General features: G+C 43.2%; 2 protein-coding genes across 4 annotated transcripts; one reads left to right on the top strand and one right to left on the bottom strand.

Moving 5' to 3' along the window:
• Window positions 1-10,754: 10,754 nt before the first annotated feature.
• On the top strand, window positions 10,755-23,398 carry supt20 (SPT20 homolog, SAGA complex component). 3 transcript variants are annotated; one of them, XM_070983051.1, is made up of 24 exons: window positions 10,755-10,890; window positions 11,388-11,484; window positions 11,673-11,708; window positions 11,855-11,980; window positions 12,718-12,844; window positions 12,951-13,054; window positions 13,307-13,423; window positions 13,533-13,586; window positions 13,798-13,937; window positions 14,132-14,288; window positions 14,527-14,583; window positions 14,724-14,801; window positions 15,486-15,655; window positions 15,752-15,784; window positions 15,900-16,011; window positions 16,158-16,263; window positions 16,651-16,806; window positions 17,308-17,620; window positions 17,703-17,818; window positions 18,553-18,608; window positions 18,977-19,087; window positions 20,188-20,278; window positions 20,986-21,074; window positions 22,395-23,398. In XM_070983051.1, exons 2-24 carry the CDS (start codon window positions 11,482-11,484, stop codon window positions 22,545-22,547), a joined length of 2,505 nt encoding a protein of 834 aa, XP_070839152.1. In that variant the 5' UTR covers window positions 10,755-10,890; window positions 11,388-11,481; the 3' UTR covers window positions 22,548-23,398. The 3 variants fall into 3 exon arrangements, with proteins under 3 accessions (XP_070839152.1, XP_070839153.1, XP_070839154.1); XM_070983052.1 differs by having other exon boundaries at window positions 10,776-10,890; window positions 17,706-17,818; XM_070983053.1 differs by lacking the exon at window positions 20,986-21,074 and having other exon boundaries at window positions 10,776-10,890.
• On the bottom strand, window positions 23,319-25,902 carry exosc8 (exosome component 8). The gene is made up of 11 exons (XM_070983054.1): window positions 25,866-25,902; window positions 25,639-25,675; window positions 25,484-25,547; window positions 25,309-25,382; window positions 25,173-25,218; window positions 24,861-24,966; window positions 24,691-24,736; window positions 24,510-24,606; window positions 24,283-24,403; window positions 24,082-24,188; window positions 23,319-23,540 (listed from the first exon to the last, which is right to left on the bottom strand). Exons 1-11 carry the CDS (start codon window positions 25,880-25,882, stop codon window positions 23,422-23,424), a joined length of 834 nt encoding a protein of 277 aa, XP_070839155.1. The 5' UTR covers window positions 25,883-25,902; the 3' UTR covers window positions 23,319-23,421.
• Between the last annotated feature and the right edge of the window lie 570 nt (window positions 25,903-26,472).

The following is a 26,472-nucleotide window of genomic DNA, read 5'->3' as shown; positions in this document are numbered from 1 at the left end:
ATAAACTAAAATAAGTCTGGACGCCTGAAGCCAGCAGGCCAAAATGTAAGGCCCATGTTCAGCACAGGGATCTGCAGTGACTGGCAGGCTGCTGGTAAGTGAAATCATTTTGTGTACAGCTCTGAAACAGATGATTTAAAAGGAACTAATGACCATGTGAGACCCTGTTACAAGGCTCTCTGTGAGGCTAATGATCCAGCTCTCATTGCAATTTCAGTAACATGACAAAACCTTGTTCCATTTGTTGAGTTCGAGGCAGTCGTTCTGCAAGCGTGTGCCCCGAATGTCCAGTTAATCTGCTCAGACAATTGTAGTAGGAAAGTGGGCAGAGAGGTAATGGAGTAAACATGTCACGGCACTGGAACATAGAGGACATGTGTTCACTCCCTGGCTCGCTGTGTGTTTGCCTTTGCCAAGACCTCATGCTGGGTTGTCCCATCAGGCCACTCCTGTCTGAAATGATTCCTGGCTTCCCCTCTCTCTCACTCTCTCTCTCTCTCACACACACACACGCACACACACACAGGTCTGCGCTGTGGCACACAACATGGCTCTGTTTCCAGTTTCATGTGTTTGAAATTCTGCAATGTGTTGACCCAAACTCTAAGGTTTGAGATACAATCAGTTGCAGGGAACTTTCTAATTAAAACCATGCCCTTCTAATCATCCACAGTAATACATACAAGTATGAATTAAACCTAATTTAAAAGGATATGAAGTCTCAAGGAGATGTGCAGAGAGATCTGCCAAACGTTGACCTGAGGGAAACAAAGAGGAAATCTGAGTCATCTGCAGAGCGGGACTTTCTGATGAGTCAGCGCTTTCACAGTGACTCACTGATAACTTGCTGAGTCTGGCGTTCCCAAAAATGTGTACATTGAAGCACAAAGGCCTGCACACCTGTTTAGCTGCAATTCACAGTAATTCAAGTTGCCTGAAACCCTTTAGATCCATTCCAAACACTTTTTTCTGTAATAGGATTTGAAGATTCAATCTTCCGAGGCTAAACGGACTACTAGATTCATTTTCCTCGCCTAAAGCAAACGACTACTTAGTTTGCCTAGACTTGTATTTCCAGCTTTTATAGCATCTGTCTTTGTCTAGATCTATAACAGGGGAATATTATCACATTTGCTTTGTGTGTCTTTGGTCGTGTGGTTTATCATGTCTTTATTATCATCCTTTGATACCAAACTGACAAATTTGTTAAATCCAAAGGAATTCCCCCACTTGTCTGCTCCCATCTCTTTGATTTCTGTCACTCTGTTTTATTTCCTTCCTCAGCATGTTTTTTACATGATTCATGACGCTGATGCTAGCAAGAAGTCAGTCTTCCCATTTAGGAGATCAAACATCTTCTAAACTCTCTATAAAGAGGTGATGATGAGCGACTGCTCTCTGCTCGTCTCTTGCAGACTCGTGACTTCGCGTCTCTTAATCTCTCGCTTGTGGAGTTATTTTTGTGTCCATGACACTGAATCAAAGCAAGTTATTGGAACCAAACATCAGCATCTCTCTCTCCGTTTCCTTAAAACTTTATGGTCACCAGAACACTTCAAAGCAGCTGTTGCTGTTTGTGTTCACATCTGTTTTTGCTTGTATGTGCTTGTTTACTTCATAATGAATGGAATGATGATCAGTTTTAGACTTTTTCATTAACTCAAATACTATGGCCATAATGGAGCACCAACTAAATTACAACTGAGTCTGATTGTCATGCACCTACAGCAGCCTAACAATGGAGTGGAGTGGCCTTCTGATGTGTCTCTTCGCTCTTTCTCAGTCTTGCTTTCTTGTTTTTTAGATGACGTCTATTCATGTCTCAGTAAAGTGTATCTGCTTCAGAAATTCTGCAATGCAAAGTGCTTGCATTGCATGCTTCAGATTTTTATGTACATTTTTCTATTTGCAGTAACTAAGTACATGTGAGTTGGGGCTGCAGCTTGAAAACTCTATCAAGTTCCAATAACGGATCAATGTCAGATGTTTTAATACAGTTCACTGCAAGTTTACTAGCAGTACACATTTGAATGATATGGTTATATTTACACTGAAAGTAAATCTTTCTTTAATATCAAAAACTGTTGGCCTGGAAGATGGGAAAAATGTCACGATGCATCACCGCATGTGTAGAAATGTCTTCAAAGTTGATCCATATACTCTGTATGTTTCAGACTCTCAGGGTCTCCACAGCAGAGCTACACTCTAGCTCGGCATCCCACGTTAGCTAGCTGAATAACTAAATGTGCAGAAGCTAATTTATTGTCACCGTCCGGGCTTTTACCACCAGCTTCACCCCTCTCTGACTATTTTCTCCACCTTCGTGTCTTTACTTTCGTGTGTGACATTTTTGATTCATCAGTAAAACGTCAGTCACTTCACAGCTTTTTTAATTGTCACTGGTGTTATGTCTGCATTTCCTATCATGTTTGTCTGTGAGTGTGTGCATGCGTTCCCATTATGCATGCATGTGACCCTCTACCCAGAATCCTTGTTCCAATCCAAACACCCGTCCAGCTGCTTATCTGAAATGTGTGCATGTGTGTGTTGTTTGCCCTATTTGTCCATTTGAGTTTTTGGCGTCCACTTGCTCTTGTCTCTGTGTGCATTCAAACGTCCATGTGTCTGTGGACGACATGTCAGTTAAAGCTGAGCTGGTGCTCTTTTGAGACGAGAGCTAGCGGCGGTAAAATGTAGCTGACAGAGAACTCACTTACGTCGGCGCCTGAGTACGATAATTAACGCCTCAGTTCTGTGTTAGCAGGAGAGTGGAGGGAAAATGTATCTGATCATTTCCTGATAATCTCTTTGTGGGCAGTTTATTTTCTCTGGAGGTTTAGTCATTTCCAGTGGGCTCATTTTCAGACGAGGGGAGAGGAGCTGCCTGCTTAACACGGTGCAAATTCAACTTGCTGATTTGATAATTGGCAAAGACAGCCATATGTTTCCTGTTCCCTCTCTCTCTTTCTTGATACAACACCATATGTTTGTTTGAATATTTCTGAGATGTTTTATGCGCTCAGGTGTTCTTAATGCCCTGCTGTTTCTCTCCAGTCTCAGATTAGGGAGCCTATAAGAATTTAAAACCATCAGCATAATAATTGGTGCAGTGAGGCAACTGTGTATTTCTTTTGATTGAAAAAAAAAAACACATGAAGTGAAACAAACAAGAAGTCAAACGCCTGCTCCTTCAGCCAGTAAAGACCTCATTACGCAGTAAATCAATCTTGGCTGTTGTTTATTAAGGCTCCACAGGGGATACACATCCAAAACTAATAACTCCACCAGGCTAACTAGCTGAGATTGGACAGGGTTTCTTGGTTCAAACAGCTCTTTCCAATTCTCACCCTCTTCTGCCCTCAATCCCTCACACCCCCATCTCCCCTCCCCACATATCCCTTGGTCCCTCCTGCCATTTTGGGATGATGTCCAACATTGACGTTCGCTCTTACTCATCCAGCAGCTCTTGTGCCGCTTCTCTGGAAGTGAATCACCCCCTTTCTGGCACAGAAACAGTTGGACTATGAAACTAACATTAACCACAGTGAGTACCAAAGAGTCACAAAAGGTCACATTATTGAAATGTAGACACGCAGTCTGCTACCAGGCTATTACAAGGGAAGAGGGGCAGCTGCCAGAGCTTCAGGGCTTAAATTCAAGTTTCCTTCTCCCTATGATTTTAAGTGTTACTCAATGAAACCCCATATGGTTGTTCTTATCATTCCCAAACATTCAGAGGGGAAGCCCTCAGCTCCCGCTCATCCTTTAGCACCAGTGCGGGGCCTAAAGCCTCTTCTTACCACAAATGAATCACAAACACAAGATCAGCATAACTGTGTTCAATGATAACACAACTTGGGTGTTATTTTCATTGGCCATCCTTTCTATACTTATTGATAACATGGTACGCACCAAACCCATGTCTGAGATTTGGGAACACAGTGTCCTCGAAACAGTCCAGTGGCGAAAGAAACACGAGTGGTAAGATGCTTAAAAACAGTTCAGACCATCAGCTCATCTGAAATGTTGGTTATAATCCCAGATTGCACCCAACAGCTCTATGTGTTAATAGTTAATAGTTATACCTTCCAGCTAAATTGTGCTAACTTGTTCTTTTAAATGTTTTAAAGTGCTTATGTTTTAGCAATGATAATGACAATTTAGAATATCATTATAGACAGGGTTAAAAGCCAAACTCAATAATAATAAAACAAATGAAGCTGAACAACAACAGCATCAGTGGATTGAACAATTGCTCCAAAACAACACATGTTCAATGTCATTCATTACACTGACACTCAAAAACATGGAAGATTGAGAGCATACAGCTCACAAGACACATCCAGCTGTGATCTCTGGACTAAAACCTGACCGTGACATAGTTCCTCCTCCAAATCTCCAGATTCTACCCCGAGCGAAAGACGTAATGATGTGAAGTTTGGAACTCATGTGAGCCTTTGGGGAGGTGTAAGTCCGAACTTGAGCAGATTACCAGAGAAATTTTCTCTCTGACCTTTCTCTCTCTCTCCCAGCACTGCCTCCTGTTTGAGATGGATGAAGTCAGCTTAGACCTCACAGAAAGAGAGACTGCAGCAGCTGAAGAAAAACATGAAAAACTCAATTAATTTCTGTACACGTTTAGAGAATGGCACAGGAACTGAGGACTTTAAACTGAAGATCAGCTGTGTAATTGAAGACAGCCTTTAGAAAGCCTGCTCCTCTCTCCCCTCTGTTTTACCATAGGGCCCATAATTACAACTATATCAACACATTACTATTCAAGCACAATCATCAAACTCCGCTTGAATACACAATTTAAAACGTTCCCATAGAAGTGTGCTGCTGTTTTATTTTTGTCTAACCACAAATAAAAGATATAGGCTCAACAGTTTCAGAAGAGAAAGCCATTTGTCTCACTGCAGTCACCAGCCAACTCTCTGTGGGTCTGTTGTTCCTCTCCCATGTGAGATTTTTCTTCAGCACTGTAATACTATGCAACACGACAGAATAGCTCATTGTTTGGAACAATAGCAGAGTCACAAGCTCATGGTGTGCAGAGTCCAGATATAATCCCCTCAGGACCACAACTGGACCCCATAAACTAGTGAGTACTGTATGTGGCTCCGAACACCTAAAAGCAGTTAGTGTTTCTAACCATCCATAAATCAACACTATGAATCTGAGGTTTTTTTGCATACAAATCTAAATCTTTCTCTGTGAAGTCTTGATCAGGATGTGAGATGATGAGAAGCAACAGCTAAGATGTAATGCATGAAAGCTTCTCAGACTGGTGTGAATCTTTGCTCAACAAGTAAAAATCAACTAACTCTGAGTGAGGACACTTTTAAAGTGTCACTGAACTGTGTGAATTACGAATCTTCAAGACTGACACTTTGGCTTATATGCATTGTGGGAGCCATTCAGGAGGTGTAATTGTCATTTGTTTAGATAATCTTAAGGCATCAAATTAGAAATTTGCAGCCCAATGTTAATTTGCATTATTAGTGTTTCGTTTCTGCCCTTCCATCTCCTTATCTCTAAATCTTAACTCATGATTAGAGCAGATCCTCGTTATTTTAAAAGCACCAGTAACATATCGTAAATTTTTAGTTCCCGTGCTTTTGCACCAGAAACTTTGAAATGTGACATCCTCCAGAGAATGGTTTTCTCTAACAATCTGCTATTGAAAGTTTTGAATTTGGAAAATCGTGACACTATTGGGCCGAGGTGAACTCTCATACAGCTGCAGTCCTCATCTCTTCGCTCAAGAGAAAAAACAGACAGAGATGGAAAAGTCTTCTCTCCTGCAGTGTCCCGCTCCCACGTCCATCAAGGTGAGAGAAGCACGAAGAAGAGACTAAAGAGTGGAGGGAGGGAGAATCAGTGCATTGTTTTTATAATTATGCCAACTGCTTGTCAACGCTGTGTGAAGAGTTTGTTTGTGCCATTCCCAGTGGACATGAATAACACGCACTATAGATCATGATTCTATAAGGCCTCAGTTATGGCATCTCACATCTCCCTTTCTCCACTGTCTTTGTGTGTGTGTGTTGGTTTCTCTCACAGCTCATCCTGGACTGGAAAAAAACATGGCCGAAGCTCAAGGCACAGCAAATTAATGACTGCATCTGGATAAAGTCCTTCCATCCTTTCTATAAACAAAACAACATGGCTCTTGCTGTTAAAGCCTTTTTTTTTATGGTGAGAGATCTATCACGCCTCAACACTCTTTGGATTTGAAAGCCTCCAACAACTTAAGGCTAAAAAGCAGTCCACATGACAGGAATTTCGAAAGTCTGATCCTTTTTTCCCGTGCAAGTTTGCTTCTCATTATTAATTTCCAATCCGAATTATATTTGATGTGCATTAAAAACAATAGAGAAAACTTAACTTGACATTTATTGTATTCGCCACACATGCCCATACAAACGAAAAGAGAGAAATTCCTTTCCGCTGAGGTCTTGACTCTGGATGCACTCACAAAAACCAAGAGCTGCTTACATTGGAATCAAAATTCTGTTTACATAGATGTCTCAGACACTAAGTCATCAGCACTGGCCACTTGCCACCTCTACCTTAGCACAGTGCACCTTGAATGAGCTGCATAATTGATTGCAGGTCGTAATTTGGAGAAAAGCTAACTTTAAAATCCTGAAGTCCTATATGTCTCTCCACATGGCTGCAATGGAGGAAGTCGGTCAAGGGTTTGTAACTATTTGACTATCATTTTTGATTTGTCAGGACAGCGTATGAAAGAAAATTCTCACACATTGCTTTGTTCTAAGGGCAGCTCCTTGATACATGCTAATGCTTTCATCAGTATTTTAAACGGGCCCCTTCAGCACCATTAAGAAGATGTAGTCAAAAAGAGGTGCAGACAGATTTTTGCCATTTCCTTTTCAAGTGAAGTCTTAAAGGACCAGTACTTTAATGGGGATCTACAGTTAAAATATAGCAGAAATGTAATATTAGATTCATAAGTATGTTTTGATCCCCTGAAAATAAGAATTATTGTGTTTTTTTGTTTCTTGAGAATGTGCTCTGTATATCTACAGAGTTATCTATGTTGCTACAGTAGCCCTGAACGGACAATCCAAGCACTGGCTCTAGAGAGTGCCTTGAACGTTTTTCAGAGCCATCGTAGGTTCCCATACAGTAACCTTTTCTGTTGTTGATGAGGAATAATAGTAATAACAGGAGAAGGAGCTGGAGATCTAACTGCCAACCCTGTGATTAATGGACGCTCTCTACCTTCTGAGCCACAAGAGGATGCATTGCACCTCCTTGTTGCACACCTGACAGCCTGCCAAACATTTCCCTCCGCAGGAGATAGAGTTTCATAGAGAGGCCTGGAGTCAGAATCCTCATTACCATCATCATTATCAAAATGGACTCTACCTCGCTTGGAATACTGCCTTCATAATAAACAAGCCCGCAGAAACGTTGGCAGATGCTCACTGTACAAACTATGAAGCTAAAAGACCATCACATGGTCCACATCCAGCATGGAAGACTTATCCTCCACATTTCTGAATGCAGACACTATTCTCAGGAATACTGCCACGCACTTCAGTCTCACATTTTGTCTTTTCTCCATTATGGTTTTCTTCAATATGTCCAGCTCTTCAGCTGTTCAGCATTATATGCATATTCATTCCAAGTTTCAACCAGGCCCAGGCTATTACTGACGGGGAGATAAATAATGAATTATTGAGAGGATGTATGTCAGTTCAACACCACAGCCTGGGTCTGTGGTAATGTCCTGGATGGAGACCAGTCAGAGTGAAAAGCTGCAGAGATGGTGCTCATTGGCCAACGTGAAAGTGACATAAGTGGTCAGATACAAGTGGTGTTGCTGTGATCAGCTCTGATTAAAACCATTGATGCCCCATTTCTAGTCAATTAGTCACTTAACAAAGCAAGCTCTGGGATTTGAGTAACTGGAGAAACTTGCAATAATGAGCCAATGTCAGCCTTTTTAATTGACAACACATGAGGTTTCAAAGTAAATGTGAAATCCTGTCCTCTGTGTCGAGAACAAAGACTCTTACAAGCTTACACTGACCCCAAGCAAGCCCTGTCATGTATGTGGACTGTAAGCTCCTGAAAGAAAGGATGTCTGTGTGTGTGTGAGGGGGAGGTGGGAGGGTGGGAGTGTGTGTGGGTGTGTGTGTGTGCAGCAGGTGAGGACTGGTTCTCGCTGAGCCCCACCCAGAACCTTTCTGCCCTCATAAAGGAAATACTTACACTGTTCATACGCTGATGTTGAATGGACACCTTTCAGGACAGGCAGCCAGAAGAAAAAAACAAAACTGTTCACAGAAGCTTAAACCAATAATGGTTACAACGCAATTATGCAACTTTTCTGTGGAATCCACGTGCTCGACTAGCACCTTTTCCTCTTCTGTTGGCTTTTTAGATTAAAAATTTGTCATTGGCAAGTTTCTTGGCACTTCTAAATCTTGGCTTTTTGACTTTGCTTTATTTTTTCACTTTCATAAAGCTAAAGAATGTTTTATCAAGCATGATAGTCAGTGATCTTTACGCTTGGTGTCTCAGGACATAAAAAAGAAGTCAGGGCACTTGGTTTAAGGTAAAATTCAGAGGTGTTTAAAGTGTTTTTGAGTGACACATATGGAATAAGTGCTCATATTTGTATCCTTACTGTTAACCTGATTCATTCTCTGCACTCTGCAGGGTCATGTCCTGAAGTCTGATTGGCCACCCCACGTGCTACCCCACGTGCCACAACATTATCCAAAAGCATGACTGGCTATCTGCCCAGTGAGAGGCAGGACCTTAGTTCAAACCAACTGTCTGACAAGCATTCTTTTGTGTGTAGCACTTACGGAGGTAAAATTTCTTTTTGAGGTCTTAAAGAATAAAGTATAGGAGTTTTATGTGATATTTGTATGGTGCCAGTCTGTTGTTTTGTGATTGGTAGGACTATTTGTCTTTTATATCTTTTAAGTGCACTTATTGTAAGTCACTCTGGATACAAGCATCAGCTGAAGGGATGCAATGGAACATAACTAAAGTACATATTAGAAACGGTAAATTAATGCTATTCTGTGTGTGTGTGTGTGTGTGTGTGTGTCTATGTGTGTGTGTGACAGAGAGAGAGAGAGCATGCACACGTAGGTATTTTTCTACCCGTGCATAAGTCAGTGCTGCGCTTGGGCCTCCCCAGTCAAAAAAGTCTGGACACATCACTCGATCTCTGGGTGTTGTATACATACATTTATGGAAAAATGTAGAATTTTATGACGTCTTCAAAAACTGCTGTAAATGTCTGCTGTACATATTAGATGCACAAATATGTGCAAGTGGAAATCTGAAATTCTTATGAATCCGGTGAGATGTTGCTGCTGTTGGCCTGCTCGACTGTGGCATTCAGCCTAATGAATCTGCTATCCTGTTCTTCCCCCTACTGTACAATTATGGGACTTCAACCCATATATACATTGTATATAGGCTGATGTTGCTTTTTTTCTGCCCTTCTCCACTCATTTACCTTCATTGTGACTGCCTTACATTTGTTCTGACATTTTTTTTTTTTCATTGTCCCCCTTCAAAACTAAGGCCAACAGTATTACTATAACACTGTCTGGCAGAGGATCCTGCTTTTACTGACAGCCTCCACATCAGCAGAATTGGCTGATAAAAATGATTGAGATGCAGAATATGTCCGTTCCATTTTGTTATTTGTCTTGTACTTGCCAGTAAAGTGCAATATCTGAACTGTTTATGCACCAGTTATAATCCATCTGATTGGTCTTGGATTTTTTAATTAGGCTATAATATCCATGCTGCTGACTTGGATAATTTAATTCAGGGTCAGCAGTCTAATTTGCATATTAATCACTATTTGCGATTTGATAGCCATGCTATAATCTCTGTTAACTACCTTTGGCAGTCTGTTTATGGTGAGTGAATCCAAACAAAACAGCCTCCAAACAGACCCAAGGAGACTAGAGCACAGTGCAAAAGATGACCACCACAATGGCTGTAACAAAACATGCAATGAATTATAAAGACACATTCACTTAAGTGGGCATTTATGTGCTCCCTTTCTCCCTGCTCTCTGTGCAAAGTTAGTTTTCATATGCTGGAATTCTGCCTCTTCCCAGATTTGCTGTGTAGTAATATGATTAGACATTATTTAAGCATTATGCAACAAATAACCACAAAGCTTTGTGATAAAGGCCATGAAACTATTCTCACACACAGACCCCCTTCAAGTCAGGGCCTCAAGATTGGGAAATAAAGCAGGACTCACTCTTCTCTTGTCAGCTTATATTGTGTTTTAATGGTACACAGTCCTAAACAAACTTGCAATGAAATTTGACATATTCTAGTTGGCACATAGTAAACTTGAAGCTTACAGGTCAAGATCTGCATATCTGCAATTTATTCTCCATTATTAAGCACTATAGTGTGTTTTGTATTGATTACTGTATTGTTTGTTATTTATCTATTTAGCGAACTTAAGATCAAATGCTATCATAATTTAAGATAACCTGTTAATCAGTTGTTTTAATTGTTTTGCTTTTTAAAATAAAGGGCTCATTGCTTCAATTCAGTCACAAACGGTTTCTGAGCAATTACCTGATTAAAGTGTGTGCAAATAGTCGCTGAGAAAGAGGGCAACAGTGACAGTGTGCAGAAAGCTGTCTCCAGGTCCCAGGCATGTACATCAAGCATCAGTTGTAAAGTAGGCACTTAGTGTGGCTCCGCCCACTGCTGCCCAAACCGGAAGTTTAGCTGTTGTTGTCACACTGGAAGAAAATGGCTGCTGCTCCGACTTTTTCTCAATGAAGACACTGATATTTCAATTTCATTTCGTTTTCTCGCGTTGGAGCTACAGCCGACCGCTATGCAACCTGAAAGGTAAGTCCATCCTGTTCGCCGAGATTGACGTCGCTTTGTCGGTTTGTGTCTCAGACGACGTAACATCATTAGCGTAGCTCGTAACTTACAGCTTGCCCACTAGGAACGGGCTAGCATGCTAACGTTAGCCATGTTAGCCTCAACGGTCAGGCATCAACGAGCTTGTTGCTATTCAGCCACTCTCTTGACTGGGCTCACAGGCATCAGAGTTCACTAGCATGAGCTACCCGGTTTTATCGACCGTGAGACAGATTGTGCATTTGTTTACTTTGCTGGAGCGCTTTAAATGCAAGCAAATGGTGAAATAACTTAAATGAAACTGTGTGGCTCGGTAGTCTTCTTAGCTGTATGTGTGTGTGGCATCTGATTGATTGCCAGCCAGGCTATTTGGCATCGGTACTGTCGTAATAACCGCCCAGCCAAACCGACTGTATCTGTGTTAACAGGCGTTTGTTTGGTCGTGCTGTGTGCAATTCGTCTGCTGTGTTGCTCTGCAGGGTGTGAATGGTCACTCTAGGAAGGTGACAGTTGTGGGGCAGAAAGGACAGCATCGTCTACCGTCACTCGCCTTGCAGCTGGCGGTGGACCACAATGGTAAGTTTCATCTCCCTTAGTACATATATCTTTGCATATCCAGTGGATATCCACGAGGAAGTTTTATACAAGATAAAGCATCCGAGCAGAAACCCTCACCGGGACTTGAACAACTTGCTCTATCCTCTATCATGTTGGGAGTTCCCATTATGACTGATTGATTTTCATTGCTGTTTTTTTCCCTAAAGCAACAAGTTTTGGAATATGCATTGGATCGAGCCGAGGTAAAAGCTGTTACTTCAATCATCCGTGTTGTAGAAAGAGAAATGAATAGCTTGTACTCACCCTGTGCACCCGTTACACGCATTATACACTGTCCGTGTGAGTCAGGCCCATCATTCATTAACACTGTGTATTATCTCTTATTCAGTACATTGTTGAAAGTGCTCGACAACGACCAGCCAAAAGAAGAATTTCATCTGGCGGGAGGAAGAGTTTGTATCAGAAGCTCTATGAGCTGTACATGGAGGAATGTGAGAAAGAGCCAGAGTTAAAGGTTTGTATTATGCAACATTGGGCTCAGTTATGACTAGTTTGTAATTATGGCCACATATTAAAACCTTGTTCATTCAAGTCTGTCTGGATTGAGTGGCAAAAGTGTGTTGAAAAAGATCTCTAAATATGTATGCACTGGTTATCTGTTAATTGCATGGAAGTGCATCAAAGCGAGGGAGATGAGATGTTGAAAATAAGCAAATGAACAATTTTGCATCCCCGCAGGGTCAGAGTTAGCTCCTCTTTGTTCACTGCTTATTAAATGCAATAAGCCACTAAAATGGTTGGATTGTATTTGTAAAGTAGTGCTGGCAGGTTGATTGGTAAAATTGGTGTTGAATGGACCCAGACTTTGCCCAAATCATAAATTGTAAAGGCAGCCCATCAACAGTAGGAATATATAACATGTAAGTCCACATCCACTTAAGTCGTGTAAGTAGTCATTTCTGCTAAGTAATAGTTTTCCACATTATGTCAAAGTAGGTCAACGTATTTATGCACTAGCAAATGCATGTCATATATTTAATATTATTAAGCAAACAGTTCTGGTCTGTTTTCTTTTAGGAAACCATATTAAATCATTATTTAGTTGCTTTAATTCAAGGTAAATGTAGGTGGAAAGAAATAAAAGCATATTTGTCTCACATAGAGTTGCCATGGTTATAACCATGTGAGATTTTTGTTGCTAATATGGAAGATTTGTGTCTTGTGTGTTTTTTGTTTGTTGTCTTTCTGAAGAATTTGAGGAGAAATGTGAATCTACTGGAGAAGCTGGTGTCTCAGGAGTCCGTATCATGTCTGGTGGTCAACTTGTACCCTGGGAATGAAGGCTACTCTTTAATGCTCAGGGGCAAAAATGGGTCTGGTATGAGAAGCCAATTAAGCAGTCACCACTTCATCCAGTTATGTTTTTCTGATCTGTGAACCACAATCATCCCATCTGCAAGGCTCATGTCTGTGTTACTTTCTAGATTCTGAAACCATCCGTCTGCCATATGAAGAAGGGGAACTACTGGAGTACCTAGATGCTGAGGAGTTGCCTCCTATTCTGGTGGATCTCTTGGAGAAATCACAGGTGTGTCTTTGTTAGGGATGTCAATGGTTAACCATTAATCTGTTTACCACCAAGAATGCATTTCACCAATTATGCATGTTGGCCTATGGTTTAATTTGCATGCATGCGCACGCACTCTGCTAAAGGCCTCAGTCAGCCTGGAGCTAACAGCTTCCGTAGCCTGAGGCTAAGTGCAATGTAAAATGTCTATGAGGTAAAAAATTAAGTGCACTAGGGGGGAGCTTGACATTCACCATATGCAATGTGTCTCAGGTGAACATCTTCCACTGCGGCTGTGTAATAGTTGAGGTGAGAGACTACAGGCAGTCTGGTAATACCAAGTTGCCCACCTATCAAAGCAGACACATCCTGCTGCGGCCAACCATGCAGGTAAACCAGTAGAATAAAGGCAAAAGTTCTCTCACGTAGGCTGAAACAAAGAAATCCTCTATGTGAGCAGGTACAGTTTTGACCTGGAATGATCTTCTTTGCCCTGCAGACTCTGATCTGTGATGTCCATGCCATGACCAGTGACCACCACAAATGGACACAGGTAAAGTGTCATGTTCGGTATCGTCATCTACACCTCGCTGTTTTGATTTACCCTTTTTTTGTCCCATTAATTCACAGTGAAGTACATCTCCATTGCTTTACATGATACAAATTTACCTGTCTGTAATAGTAGGCAGTCCTCCCCTGTGTGTCTTTTAGCATCAGCACATTGTCCAGGTGTTTTCTGTAGTGTCTGTTTGTGTCTGCTGTAGGATGACAAATTACAGCTGGAGAGTCAGTTGATTTTGGCCACAGCTGAGCCTCTGTGCCTGGACCCCTCCATTTCCGTCACCTGCACAGCCAACCGCCTGCTCTACAACAAACAGAAAATGAACACTCGCTCCATGAAACGGTACTGAGCACAGTCGCACAGTCTCCAGTCAGCTCACTTTGAATTCAGTCATGCCAGGGGGAAAAAAATGCTCATTTTCAAATGTTTTTGAAATGCAAGAGGTGAAACTGAAAGCTGTGTGACTGAAAAGAAAAAGTCAGTGAATGAAACAAAAGCCTTGATCATTTTTAAGACGCACACTTTGTGCCTCGCAGGTGTTTCAAGAGACACTCTCGAGCTGCACTGAACAGGCAGCAGGAGCTGTCCCATCTGCCCATGCCGCCACAGCTACGACTCTACGACTACCTACAGAGGAGGAAGGAGAGGAAACCTGCCCCTGTCATAGACCTGAAGATCTCAAAGATCGGAAACGTAAGTAGTCAACATACCCATGGTTTGATAAGATAAGATGACGTTGCCTGAGGCTCGGGGTTTTCCCTGGACTTTCTTGAGAAAAAGGTGACAGAGGCTGAGAACGTGCATGACATGCACCATGTGAACAGTTAAGTGCATGCTGTAATAGTGCCCTCTCACTTGTTTTTTGCTCATAACTCTTTTTTGTTTTTCTCTGCTGACGTTGTCCTGGCATCTCGGCGGTCATCACTTGCAGTGTGTTGACATGTGGAAGCAGAGCAACTGCCAACTAACTGTACCGAATGAAATTGATGTAAGTAGCCAAGTGTTCCTCTTTAACGCTGTCACTGAAACATTTGAACCAATACCACTTAAAACCCACTCAACTCATAGTCTGGCAGTTACAGTGCAGGGAGTAACACACCAAATGGATTTGTTTGTGTGTTGCTTTAGGTGGAAAAGTATGCTGTGGTTGAGAAATCTCTGCAGTTGGAGGACTCTCAGCCCACTACTGTGATCTGGCCTGCTGAGGTAAGTGACAGGAGCATTAACACTCCCTGAGGGTACAGATCAATGATGGCTGCGTGCTCTTAGTAGTAAGCTGGGGGCATTTTTGTATAATTGTGTAATGCTTCATAGAGAACAAAATAAAGCGGGACTTTGTTGCCCCCTTGCATTGGGCAAAATTACCACACAGTCTCAGAAAAAATCTAGCAAAATATGAACCACAAAACTGCAGGAGATGCGGAACATTTCGAAATTTCACACGTTCTCCTGCTGTTCTGGAAAAAACGACCATACTGGACTGCACATAGACCTTTCCTGGGACATTGCTTCAGTCCATAAATGGTGATGGGGTCTTTCCAACACACTTCATCCCTCGTGAAAGTCAGTGAGGTGCAGGGTAATATTTTCTAGGTGCTGGGCCATTAAACAGGTGGTGCTGCGCTCAGGCAATGTCTCAAGGCCGCTTGGTAAAACCAGTGTTAATGATTGTGACTACACATTAAACAGTTCCCATTTTTCTGTGTGATTGCAATTAATTCAACCCCTGCCTCTCTTTTCTCACTGTGTGTCTTAAAATGTCAAAAACAATACTGATTCTGTCAGTCAGTATGTGATGCTGAGAGCAAAAACATGACCTCACTGAGCTTAATTCTGCATGTCACACAAACCTCTTTCACTCAGTTGTCTTTGCCCACTTTGTTTCCACAGGAAGTAGTGGATGACTACACGTTTGAGTGTGAGGTGGGGGGCCAAGCCCAGAGGACCAAGGTGTCTATCTACCAATCGATGGGAGACCCACTGGTGTATGGGAAGATCTACTGTGCTAAAGAACCAAAAGCAGAGGAGGACAGCACAGACCTAAAGCTCATACATCCCCCGTAAGGACAGTCTGTGAGACAAATTCAGCGTGCACGACTGAATTTAAAATGCCACCCTGAATTCACTCGTCTTCGTCTCTTTTGTCTCATTCACAGCTTCCTCATAGGCTCAAAGATCGATGCAGATCGGTGAGTGGCGTGTTTGCTTTTGTCGTGAAGCTAATCCTGTCGAATACACAGTTCTTAGTTTTTTTTATGCTGCTGGAGACGATGCTATACATTCTTCGTTACGCTTGTTTCATAGATTTCTTACTCAGTACAAAGGAGTGTATGAGAGAGATGTGAAGTGTCAGGTCAAGATGTCCCATAACTCAGGCAGCGTGGGACAGGGGCCTCCCTCCCCCAGCAAAGATGAGGTAAGTACTGTCTGGCTTGGACGTGGGAAAAGTTCATGGTTGTCATGAATAAAGATTTAGAATAATTCTCTGTGCTGTTGTGATTCTGGACTGAATAACGTGTTTCACTGTTGTGATGTACTGACTAGTTTAAATGTCATCTGCAGGGTGATGGTATTTCTCCACTGGTCCAGACGTCTGTTTTGGGAAAAGGGGTGAAGCACCGGCCCCCACCCATCAAACTGCCTTCAGGATCAGGCAGCAGCTCCTCAGGTACATCTGACAAAGATAAAGCATGTGCATGTGGCGGCCCTGCATGACTCCTGAGAGTGTGGTAGGAAATAGATATAGAAAGAAGGAAAAGAAGGCAAATAGCTTAATATTTGTAAAAAGATTTCGGAAAAATCTCCCTGTTGCCATCAATGGTACTTACTTTTCACTCCAACAAATATTTTGAAACTGAAAGAACCAATTCAAACCCTTCGTCGTGGGGATAGTTAAAGGAAAGTCTGGAAACTGTAGAAAATCACAAACGAAAGTAGACAAGACAGGTTGATGTGAAAAGGGTGCGAGCGAACCGTAAATGGCTCCAAAAAACTTCTGGACTGAATCAAACATCATAGTTTCATTAACTCAGCAACTGCTCTCTGTTTTCACCAGGTAATCCATATAGTTCACAAACCACCAGTGGTCTACTCAAGTGTCCTACGCCCCCTCCAGCCAAAAGCCAGTCTCTCAACAGGAAGCACTCCATGGAGCTGGGCCAGGTGGGCCTGATGTCGCCTGCCTCCCTCTCCCCTATGGGCTCCACACAGAGTGAGTGCTGCTGTCAGGCTGCTTGCTCTCATCAGTGAATGTGTTTCTACTGGAATGTCTTACATCAGCTCTTTTTCCAGATCTGGATTTTTTTTCCCACAATTTATGAAAAATGAACTGAGCGAGGGCCCAGCTCTTAAGAAATCGGGAAAAGCACATAAAAACATAAAACTGTAGGCAAGAATCTGAAACTTGTCAAGCACATGGAATATTGCTTCAATCCAAGCCTTTTGTAGTGTAATGTACTCTTAGTAGAACCAGCTGCTGCACTGATTGTCAGAAAAGGGGGTCTTGACATGACAGGAGACTCATAATTTAGATTTAATACTTGAACTGTTATTCTGGAAGATTAGCCATTTAATCATCTAATCAAGAGCCAAATTGATATAATGAGGTTACAAGTTTGTCATTTTAAGCCTTTCTTCACAAAACTTTAAGTATCACCTGCTGAAAAGTTCCCCTCTCTGTCTTAATTGTTTGGTTTGTTTTGACCTGCTTTAGGATCCGGGACCCCCAAGCCATCCACCCCCACCCCCACCAACACGCCGTGCTCGACACCGCACCCCGCCGACTCCCTCTCCGCTCCTCTTTCGGTGACCCCCACCCCTTCAGACCCCGCCATGGTTCAGAGCCAGTCGCAGCCCGCCCTCCTCACGCCCTTCGCCCAGCAGCCGCTGGCCCTAAGCCAGCCTCTGCCCGTCATGACCATTCCCCTGCCCACCATGGGCACGTCCATCACCACGGGAACCACCTCGTCGCAGGTCATGGCCAACCCGGCAGGCCTCAATTTCATCAACGTGGTCAGCTCAGTCTGGTAAGAGAATAAATCGTCTCTGCTGCCACGCTGTCACTTGATTGCCGCCGCTTCTCTTGACGATCCCGTACTGTTTGTGCAGCAGTCCTCAGACCTTGATGAGTGGCTCCAACCCCATGCTGGGTCCAGGCCTTAACCTGAGTGGAATCCTGCCCCCTGGAGGGCTGATGCCCACCATGCAGTCAGCAGCACAGACTGGTAAAGAGACTTCAATGCCATGTCCTTTCATGTGTTAACATAATTGGTTATGAGCCGTGTGGAGCAGGCTGGACACTTCCCTCCATCAACCAGCGGACATGTCCTTTGGTGTAACAGTGAATTCCAGCTTCAGGGATGCTGACCCTGACCTCTGACCTCTCTGCAGAGGGAGAAACATTAGGATTCCTATCAGCTGTCCAGAAAGACTATTACTGTATTGCTCAAGGACATTTTGAAAGGGATGAACACACATTGACTTCTCCAAGAATCAAAAGAGTTGTTACATCTTTATTTATTTAGCTCTGTGTAACATACAGTGTATCAGGCTTTACGGGCCCACACCAACAAAATTTCCAGACCCAGCCCAACCCAAACTCTTCCAAAAAAAAGCTTATTATATAAAGGGAAAAATTGGAAGAAACCTTGAAGAAGCACTTGAGAGAGAGATCCACCTTCCTTGATTGCCTGTGTGTGCAACGGGAGTCAGGGAGGGGGAAAAAGACATTTCCAAAAAATGAACAGAAAGTTGTTAAAATAAGTGGAAACACAAGAGGTTTACAATGTGCAGTGACATGTGGTTTTAATAAAGTCCAGTACTAATGTGTGGTCAGATCCAGTGAAAGAAGTCCAGTGGGCCTAATGAAACAGTCCAGAGATAAGGTCATACAGTAAGGAAAATTCAGTTTTTTCTCTGCTATTCTGTCTGCTGAGTGTAACTGGGATTTGTGTTGCAGGGAGTCCATTTGGCCTGAACAGCACTGCTGGGTTGAGACCACTGAACCTGCTGCAGGTACGGCTCTGAACCAGCTAGTCTCTAACGCTGTTAGTGGCATGCACAGGGTTATCTGTTTGACGTAGCGGTTTGTCCTGATCGTGCCCTGGTGTTACTTTGCCTCCCTGCGTATGCCATGTCGTGAACACCCTTTATCAAGTTGTCCTAGCTCTGAGTTTCTGATAGTGGTAATGGTCTCGTTATCTTGTGTTGTTTGATTGCTCCGTTAATTCTCCCGTTTCCCTCCGGTCCCGTCCCTTTGTGCATCATTCCTCCTCCTCTGCTTGTCCTCTCTCCGTCTCCAACCCTTCCCTCATCCTCCTCTCCCTCTCCGTTACTCCCCTGTTTTTTGTTGGTGTGTGTGTGTTTGTGTTTTACATCTCCAGATCCCCACTGGTCCTCTCATCTTTAACTCTCTGCAGCAGCAGCAGCTGTCTCAGTTCTCCCCACAGCAGAGTCAGTCGGCCACCTCCAGCCCTCAACAGCAGGGGGAGACGGTGAGGCACACATGTTCACACACACACACACACACACACACACACACACACACACACACACACACACACACACAGAGTCAAGCATCACATTAATGTTATTTCATAATTTCTTCATTCAGTAGTTGGGACAGCAGCAATGGGATATTCTAGATTAAGACTGTGAGTTTAATAATGTTTATGTCAGAGAGATTGATAGTCCATCTTTGCACATTTCTGAACTGGATACCACACGACAGCATGTTAAAACAGAAACTTAACTGACTGAAATGAACTGTCCAGAGGAATACATCTGGGAGACATTTGACCACATTTGTTAAGTATTGTTAGTTCACCAAAGCACAGCAATTTATTTCTTAGATAGACGGAAAAAATGCGTAATTACCAAGACTCTGTACACCCTTTAGTCAACAAAACTTAGCAGCTTAGCTTGGTTAGGGGGGTGACAAATTAGCTAAGGGCCACTGAACCAGAGTCAGTTAGCAGACATTACAGATTTCACAAAACTGGGTTATAAGGCAGAGAGGCCAGGGGTCAAAAATGAAGCTGCTTCTAAAAACTAGTGAGGGAAGGATGGACGGTCCAACAGGACAATGACCAAAGTGTGCTGACAAGCTTGACTTTAGATGAAGAAATTGGAAATTGCTCTGGTGACCCGGTCGAAGGCCAGACTTTAATCAAAATGGAAAATCTGTGGAATGACTCCATGACAGCTGTGGCGATGCTCTGCATCATATAAGAGCAAGTTTGAACAAATCTGCAAGGAATAATGGGAGAAAAGCCCAGAATCCAGTGACGCTGAAGTGATACTGACATATTCAAGAGAATGCTGTGAGCGCTGCCAAAACACCTCGTAGCCACATAGTGACTGGACCCTCTGACGAGAACCAGCAAGTCAGAAAAAGGCCTTTTTAAAATGTAGTTTTGACAGCATTATTACTTTTCAAGTGTGACGAGTTTGCTTTTTCATGAATATTATAACTTGAATGTTATGGCGAGACACTGCACACATCACTGCTGTCCAGGGGCTTTGTGATGGCGGTGAGCAGGTGTGGGTGGATGATGAATTGGCTGGCTTGCATTACCTTTGACTGTCTTTGCAGGGTGAGCAGGGGTCAGATCAAAGTTTAGGAAACCAGCAAACGGCGGTCATCAACCTGGGAGTCGGAGGCTTCATGTCTCCACAGGCAGCAGGTATGACCTTCATCCGCAGCAGACGCACAAATACACATGAAACCCACGCAGATTTCTCTAAAACATTTCTCTTTGTTCAGTCCATTAACCTGTTTCAAAACAGATTGACACCATGCCACTAACTAGTACTAATAAGATAAGAGTTACTAATGTATTCATTATTGTAGTTACTGTGCCGTAGGCCTCATAGTCTGTAACTGAACATGATCATTTTACTGTAGTCAGCCGTTGTTCCTCTCAGTGGAGCATGTAACGATTGACAGGAGAGACTCAACTTCCCCTTCTTCTCTGCTACATTCTCTTTTTTTTATTTTTCCTCTGTTGTTTTGTTTTGCCCCCACCCTTATTTCTTTCCCTCCTGCACGACCTTCCTGTTCTCCTCCACCCCACTCACGCCTTTCAACCCTCTTCATGCTATTTGCTCATAATCCCACTCAAAAATGTCCATGCACATGGTCATGTACCTGTGCTCTTGGCACTCCCTGCACTCTTCCCTCTTTTTCTCTTCTCTTTCTTTCATGCCACCTCTTTCCTCGTGTGTGGTTATGCATTACTGAAACCACAACCCCCTCCACCCCCCTCTATATCCCCCTTTCATACGTGCATTTCCTCTCCTCATACTTTACTCCATTCCTTCCTCTGCTCCTCTCCCTCCTGCCGTCACATCCTTCCCTCTGGGGCTCCCTCTCTCCCTCCTACCCCCTTAGTGCTGTCCCAGTTGGGCTGTGGGCTGGACGGGTCTGGGCCCCCGCTGCCTTCTCCAAGGCTTCAGCAGCAGCACCAGCCACAGATCCAAGTAATACAGCAACTTTAACATCTATATACACATATACATGTTTGTAGGGACTCGATTCATCAGCCAACTCTCCATGCCTTTATGTAGCAGGCAGGTGTGTGTTGTGCTACACTATAAACTGTCTGGGAAGTCAGTTACGCTCCGTGTTGAAGTCGAGAAAAGGTTTTCTTCATCTTTCTTTACACATAAGTTTAACATTTTCATCAGACCTGGGTAATTAATTAAAAACCACTTTGTAAACAATTGTGAACTGTTTGAGACAGAATGAAAGAGATTTTACAGCCTGTAGGAACCTGAATTTTTAAATACTTGAAAATGAACATATTTTTGTCTAAGTCTTTATTCTTTCCTTAAATTTCTCTTTTTAAAATCTTAAACAATAACTGAGAATGTATTATGTTTGTGTTTGCTTTGTATTTTTATTCATTTATTTAACTTCTGATGGATAATTGTAGCGTGAGCCGGATCACCCCCAGGTCTCATTTTCATCAAGAGCCTTGTGGAATTCTTTTCTCTGTTGTAGATCCACGCCATTCACCCCATCTTGTGTTGTGTGTTTGGTTAATATGTTGTTTGACAAAGATCACAGCAGTCCAAGTACTCCCAGCAACCCACACACCACAGCTTGTGGCACTTCCAATGGCAAAAACTAACAGCGTGTCCAGCTGGGAGGCATGTTCTTACAAAGCACTTAGCGACAGCATCTGAAAGACTGTCTGGTACGCGCTATTGAAATGTTGCTGACTGCATCATGACAGATTAGAGATGACAGGCTGCTACGCTGTAAGCATGAATCGTAAGGTGTTGGAAGATTTTTTTTTTGTTTGTGTATTTATGTATTTTTGCCCAGTTGAAGTTGCTGACTTACTCTGAGCAGAAAGCACGATTGCTGAGCTGCATGTGTGTTTTTGCCAGGATCACAGCCGATAATTTGTGTCTCCAGAACGCCACTGGTGCTGCTTGACTGTATCCTGCCTCACTCCCCAACACAATCCCAACCTGCCCCGAATCTGTATCCTCTCCTCCTCCTCCCTCCCCTCTGCAACCCATTAACCACTCTTCTGTGTTTCTCCGCACACTCCTCTTATTCAGTATGTCGTACCAGGCTCTAGTTCAGCTTCACTAACCCATGCCACTTATTCTAGACGTTCGATGACACAAAGCATTCTGCTGGTAATTGTTCCAGTTTTTTAACCATGCTGCCGATGCTTACACATCTCTTAGATCCACTGACAAAAACATGCATTATGCTGCTTGTGGTAACGCACTGGAACCTCCTCTGATATGCTTTGTTTGTCGTCTTTCTTCTGCACTGGACAGTTGCAATTCTTGCAGCACCAAATGCAGCAGCAGCAGCAGCAAATGGCTATGGGAGCAGCAGCTCCTCAGGGGGGAGCACCGCGGCAACATACCGCCAGCCAACCAAGAAGTAAGAGGAAGAGGAGCATGCCACAGCCCCTCCCCAAGTCGTGACAGACTGAAACCACACTAAGAACCCTTTTCCCCAGCTACACGAGGACGTGAATGATCCATACTGTGCTCTTTGTCTGCCTCACTGTGGAGACTGCAGACAAAAAAAAAAGACTTTTGTCCTTTCTGTGTGTCTTTTTCTAGCTGACAAATTTGTATGTAATGGTTGTCAGAGGTTTTGGAGAACCAAAACTGTGTCTGCCGTAGAGGACGGGGTTTTTAGAACAGGGAGCTCTACACTCACAGAACCTTAGTGATATTTTTTTGAGATGAAACGAGACGGTTCTTGTAGGTAGCAGGGCTCTCACAGTAACACATCACCCCTTCAGGAAGACTTTTCTCTATTGGGGCCCACGTGGACTGAGAGGATCACGAATGCACATTCTCAGAGGTTTCCTCATGAGCCTGCCTCTGTTCGGTCAACCCCCGGTAGGAACTGCCCTTAAAGCACGGATCCCAGCTGAGCTTATTGACACCAAATCCTCCACATAACCATTACATGTGAAAATGCAAATCTGATCTTGGAGCAGTGCCCGGGGGCTGCTCTCTACCTCTCAGTCTGTCTGTCGGAAGTCTTTCTTCTGTTAGCCATCTCGGCACAGGGCTCAACCGGGGGACTCACGATAAACATGCAAGACGGCATACCTGCTTTTGTACAGCACATTTTAAAAAGGCATTTCCTTTTAATGAGTTCAGGAGCCTTGAGCGTATTCTTACGAGACATCAACTGAGTGAGTGTGTGACACATTTCTGGACACTGAGAAATAATTTTTTAAGCAGTCTTTGTCAGCAGTTTTATTGTTATTAAAAAAAAAGAATATATATTGACAATGGAAAATACAGCTTTTAGATACAAAAAAAAGCTTTGTCAGGCTCTTTATTTCGCCGTCTTCACACTATGTACGACTTTGTCGATGAGCTTCTGGATCTCTCTCTGTCGCGCTGTTGCTCTGCCGATGCACTCCTGCAGCTTCTCTCCCGACAGCGACGTCCCACCTGGACCACAGGGAAAGACTGTTAGAAATGTCTGTTTTTCATCCATTTGTTTTGATGCTTGCACTGCAGGAGATGCATTCATGCACTGTTGGTCAGTTTGGGACTAAGTCCTCATTCTTCTATTGAGAGGACTTGATATTGGAGCAGTATTCTTTGGTGTGTAGTTTTTAATGTGCCATTTGTATCATATGAATCTACAGAAATGCAGACAACCTGCAAAGGAAAGAGATGGAGCACTACATTCCCAATAGTGGGAATGTAGTCGATAAAAGTTCTGAATGCATTCAAATGTAAAATAATAATGTAAAATAGCTTTTTTAAAAATCAGTCAATCAAAAAAAAAGAATATATCAGATGTGATATCGCAGTCAACGCAGGTTTAAAAGCTTTAGTGAACTACTGAAGTGCATGATAGAATCCAAGATAAATCAGACTAATTGTAGAAATTGAGATACAACCTTTGTGTTCTTAAAAGAAAAGACTTAATATGAGGTCACAGAGTGCAAGAAAGACGCGCGAATCACTGCAGCCTGTTTCTGACCTGGCTTGTGTAGAGCACAGAGTCGATCGTCCTCGTCCGTCACCACAGTGAGCTGAGCAGTGGACAGACTCTCCTCCTCGGCCGTGGGGTCTACGATCAGTATGGAGCTGCACGACGGGATCACAGAAGATGCACGTCAAACTTGTCAGCACAGACCAGAGTTTGTATCCTGCTTGGACGAACTGAAAATCGTTCACTTACTCATCGAAGACGCAAAAAGAGGCAGCAACTGGATGTTTGTGAATATGCAGCCCTCGTCTCTTTTCTAAGTTCACCTCGGGTGCGCACGTCTCTGTGTTGATGGTGACCTCTGGGAGTTGTGCTGTGGGGACCAGAGAAGCAGGAAGTTAGTGTTCCAATAGAAAAGCATCTTGAAAATCTCTCTGAGGCCTAAAAGAATGAGTTCACTGAGCTTTTACAGCACATACTGTTCTTCAGGGCAGCCAGCAGGGCAACGAGACAAGCATCCAACAGGTTCCCGTCGTAGTCGAGACACATCAGGTCGCAGTAGAGCACCCAGCAGAGCTGCAACCAGAATCAGCTGATGACCCCCAACATGAACAACAGTTACATCCAACAGGACCAGTGTGTGCACGATTGTGGCTTTACCTTTCCTCTGTCAATGCACAGGTCCTCCGTCTGTATCAGTTCAGAGCTGCAACAGCCAAATAAAAACCACTCAGGTTAGTAAAAGCAGCGGCAGGCACTGAGAGCGTTAACACACACCTTATGCTGCTGTGAAATGAAAACTAGGACGTGTGTGTTAACGTCTGTCACACCTTTCGATAACATCAGCGACGAACTGGCTGGCAGCCTGCGCCTGCTCGCCCGGGGGGCCCGGCCGGAAGCGAGAGGAGCACAGAGGCGGCAGGTCCACGTTGGGGACTAAAGAAGGATGCAAAGAGTCAGTGATGTCCATGAGCTGCTGTGTCATCATATAAAAATATACAGAGTGAGAGAAACTGACGATTTGAGGGTGTAAATGCAAGTATGTCATAAGTGTTAATGATCATTTTAATCATGGAAAGTTTCATAATAATAGAAATAACAACCCATATCCACTTTGCCTTAAATCAACTTGTGGTACTCACCGATGTATCCTTTCCCAGGCGCCTCCACTGTCGGGTTTGCCAACTCCTGCAGATGAAGCAACGTAAGAAATCAGTGGGCACCTGTTCACCTGCTCCACACTGACTGAAATAAGCTTTTTAATTCCTGATCATTCACCGCTTTGATCCCGCAGATGACTGTGGTGTTTCCAACCTTCACCAGGGCCGAGCCATCTGCTGTGGACACGGACCCTGAGCAGAGAACGAGATCCCACGTGGATTACAGAAAAACACAGTAATACACACACGTACACTGTGGTTCGATCGCACGAGGCTCGATCGCTGTGTCTCACCTATGTTCAGTGTTGTGGTTCTGAACTCTGACAGCTCCCGTCCGTCAGGTCGACAGTTTTCTTTCTGGAGGAGAAAACATGACGTGAGTACAAAACAGGAAATCAGTCATTCAGCAGAAAGCGCGTGACAGCTGTCGAGTGTCCTCCTCACTGACCAGAAAGCTCCTGTGGTACTCCAGAGGCTCGGCAGTCCTGGAAGGGCACAAGTTTACAAGGAAAGAAGGAAGAGGTGAGTCGCTTCGAGAGACTGAAACTGTCCCAAATAAAAGCCTTCAATTATCGGAAATCATGTGGCGCTACTCATCAGTTTATTTCATAGGTGGGCATAAAACACAGGAAAAACGGATATTTTCGGTGTAATAGCTACAGTCATCATTCTTACTTGAAACCAGCCGCCATGATGTTTTGATTGACCACGTGGGTTTGGCGTACGTACTACGGAAGCCTGGCGGAGGAAGCGATTTTAAGTTAAAGACACAACGTATGTCCAGTTCCCTTTTCACAGGTAGTAATTGTTGTTGTTGTTGTTGTTGTTGTTGTTGTTGTTGTTGTTGTTGTTGTTGTTGTTGTTATAAACTAAGCGACTGAGATTCATATGTATCTGTGACTATTTTGTATTGATGTAGGCATGCAGCGGTGGGATGTAACTTAGTACATTTACATTAATTACATTCGAGGTACTTGTACTTTACTGGAGTCTTTTGTTTTCATGCTTCATACTTTTACTCCACTTCATTTCCGGGGCAGTTTTTCATAGTGGATCTGACTGATGAATATGTGACAAGGAGAAACATCTTTAGTGCTTTGTATAATTAATTAATTACAACATTATTATTATTAAAAATAATTAGTTACGCCTGTGCTTTTTATTTGTTCCTTCATAGTTAGCCTCTATGACATGAAGGAGGCTGAACACAACCAATTTCAAACCCCTCTTTTATTATTTTTATCAACTAGTAACTGAGTCGTTGCAGCTGTTACCACCCCTG

This window comes from Chaetodon trifascialis, chromosome 16 (assembly GCF_039877785.1).
Source record: "Chaetodon trifascialis isolate fChaTrf1 chromosome 16, fChaTrf1.hap1, whole genome shotgun sequence".
NCBI classification, from domain to species: domain Eukaryota; kingdom Metazoa; phylum Chordata; class Actinopteri; order Chaetodontiformes; family Chaetodontidae; genus Chaetodon; species Chaetodon trifascialis.
Note: the sequence above shows the minus strand (reverse complement) of the source record. Positions and strands in the feature narration are given on the sequence as shown.

Bases quoted from the DNA above. Each gene is read 5' to 3' on its own strand.
- supt20 (XM_070983051.1), top strand. The intron at 16,012-16,157 runs GTAAGTACTGTC...TGTCATCTGCAG, and splicing joins CCTCCCCCAGCAAAGATGAG to GGTGATGGTATTTCTCCACT. The intron at 16,807-17,307 runs GTGAGTGCTGCT...GACCTGCTTTAG, and splicing joins CCCTATGGGCTCCACACAGA to GATCCGGGACCCCCAAGCCA.
- exosc8 (XM_070983054.1), bottom strand. The intron at 25,383-25,483 runs GTGAGACACAGC...TTCTCTGCTCAG, and splicing joins AACCACAACACTGAACATAG to GGTCCGTGTCCACAGCAGAT. The intron at 24,737-24,860 runs GTGTGACAGACG...TGGCTGTTGCAG, and splicing joins GTCGCTGATGTTATCGAAAG to CTCTGAACTGATACAGACGG.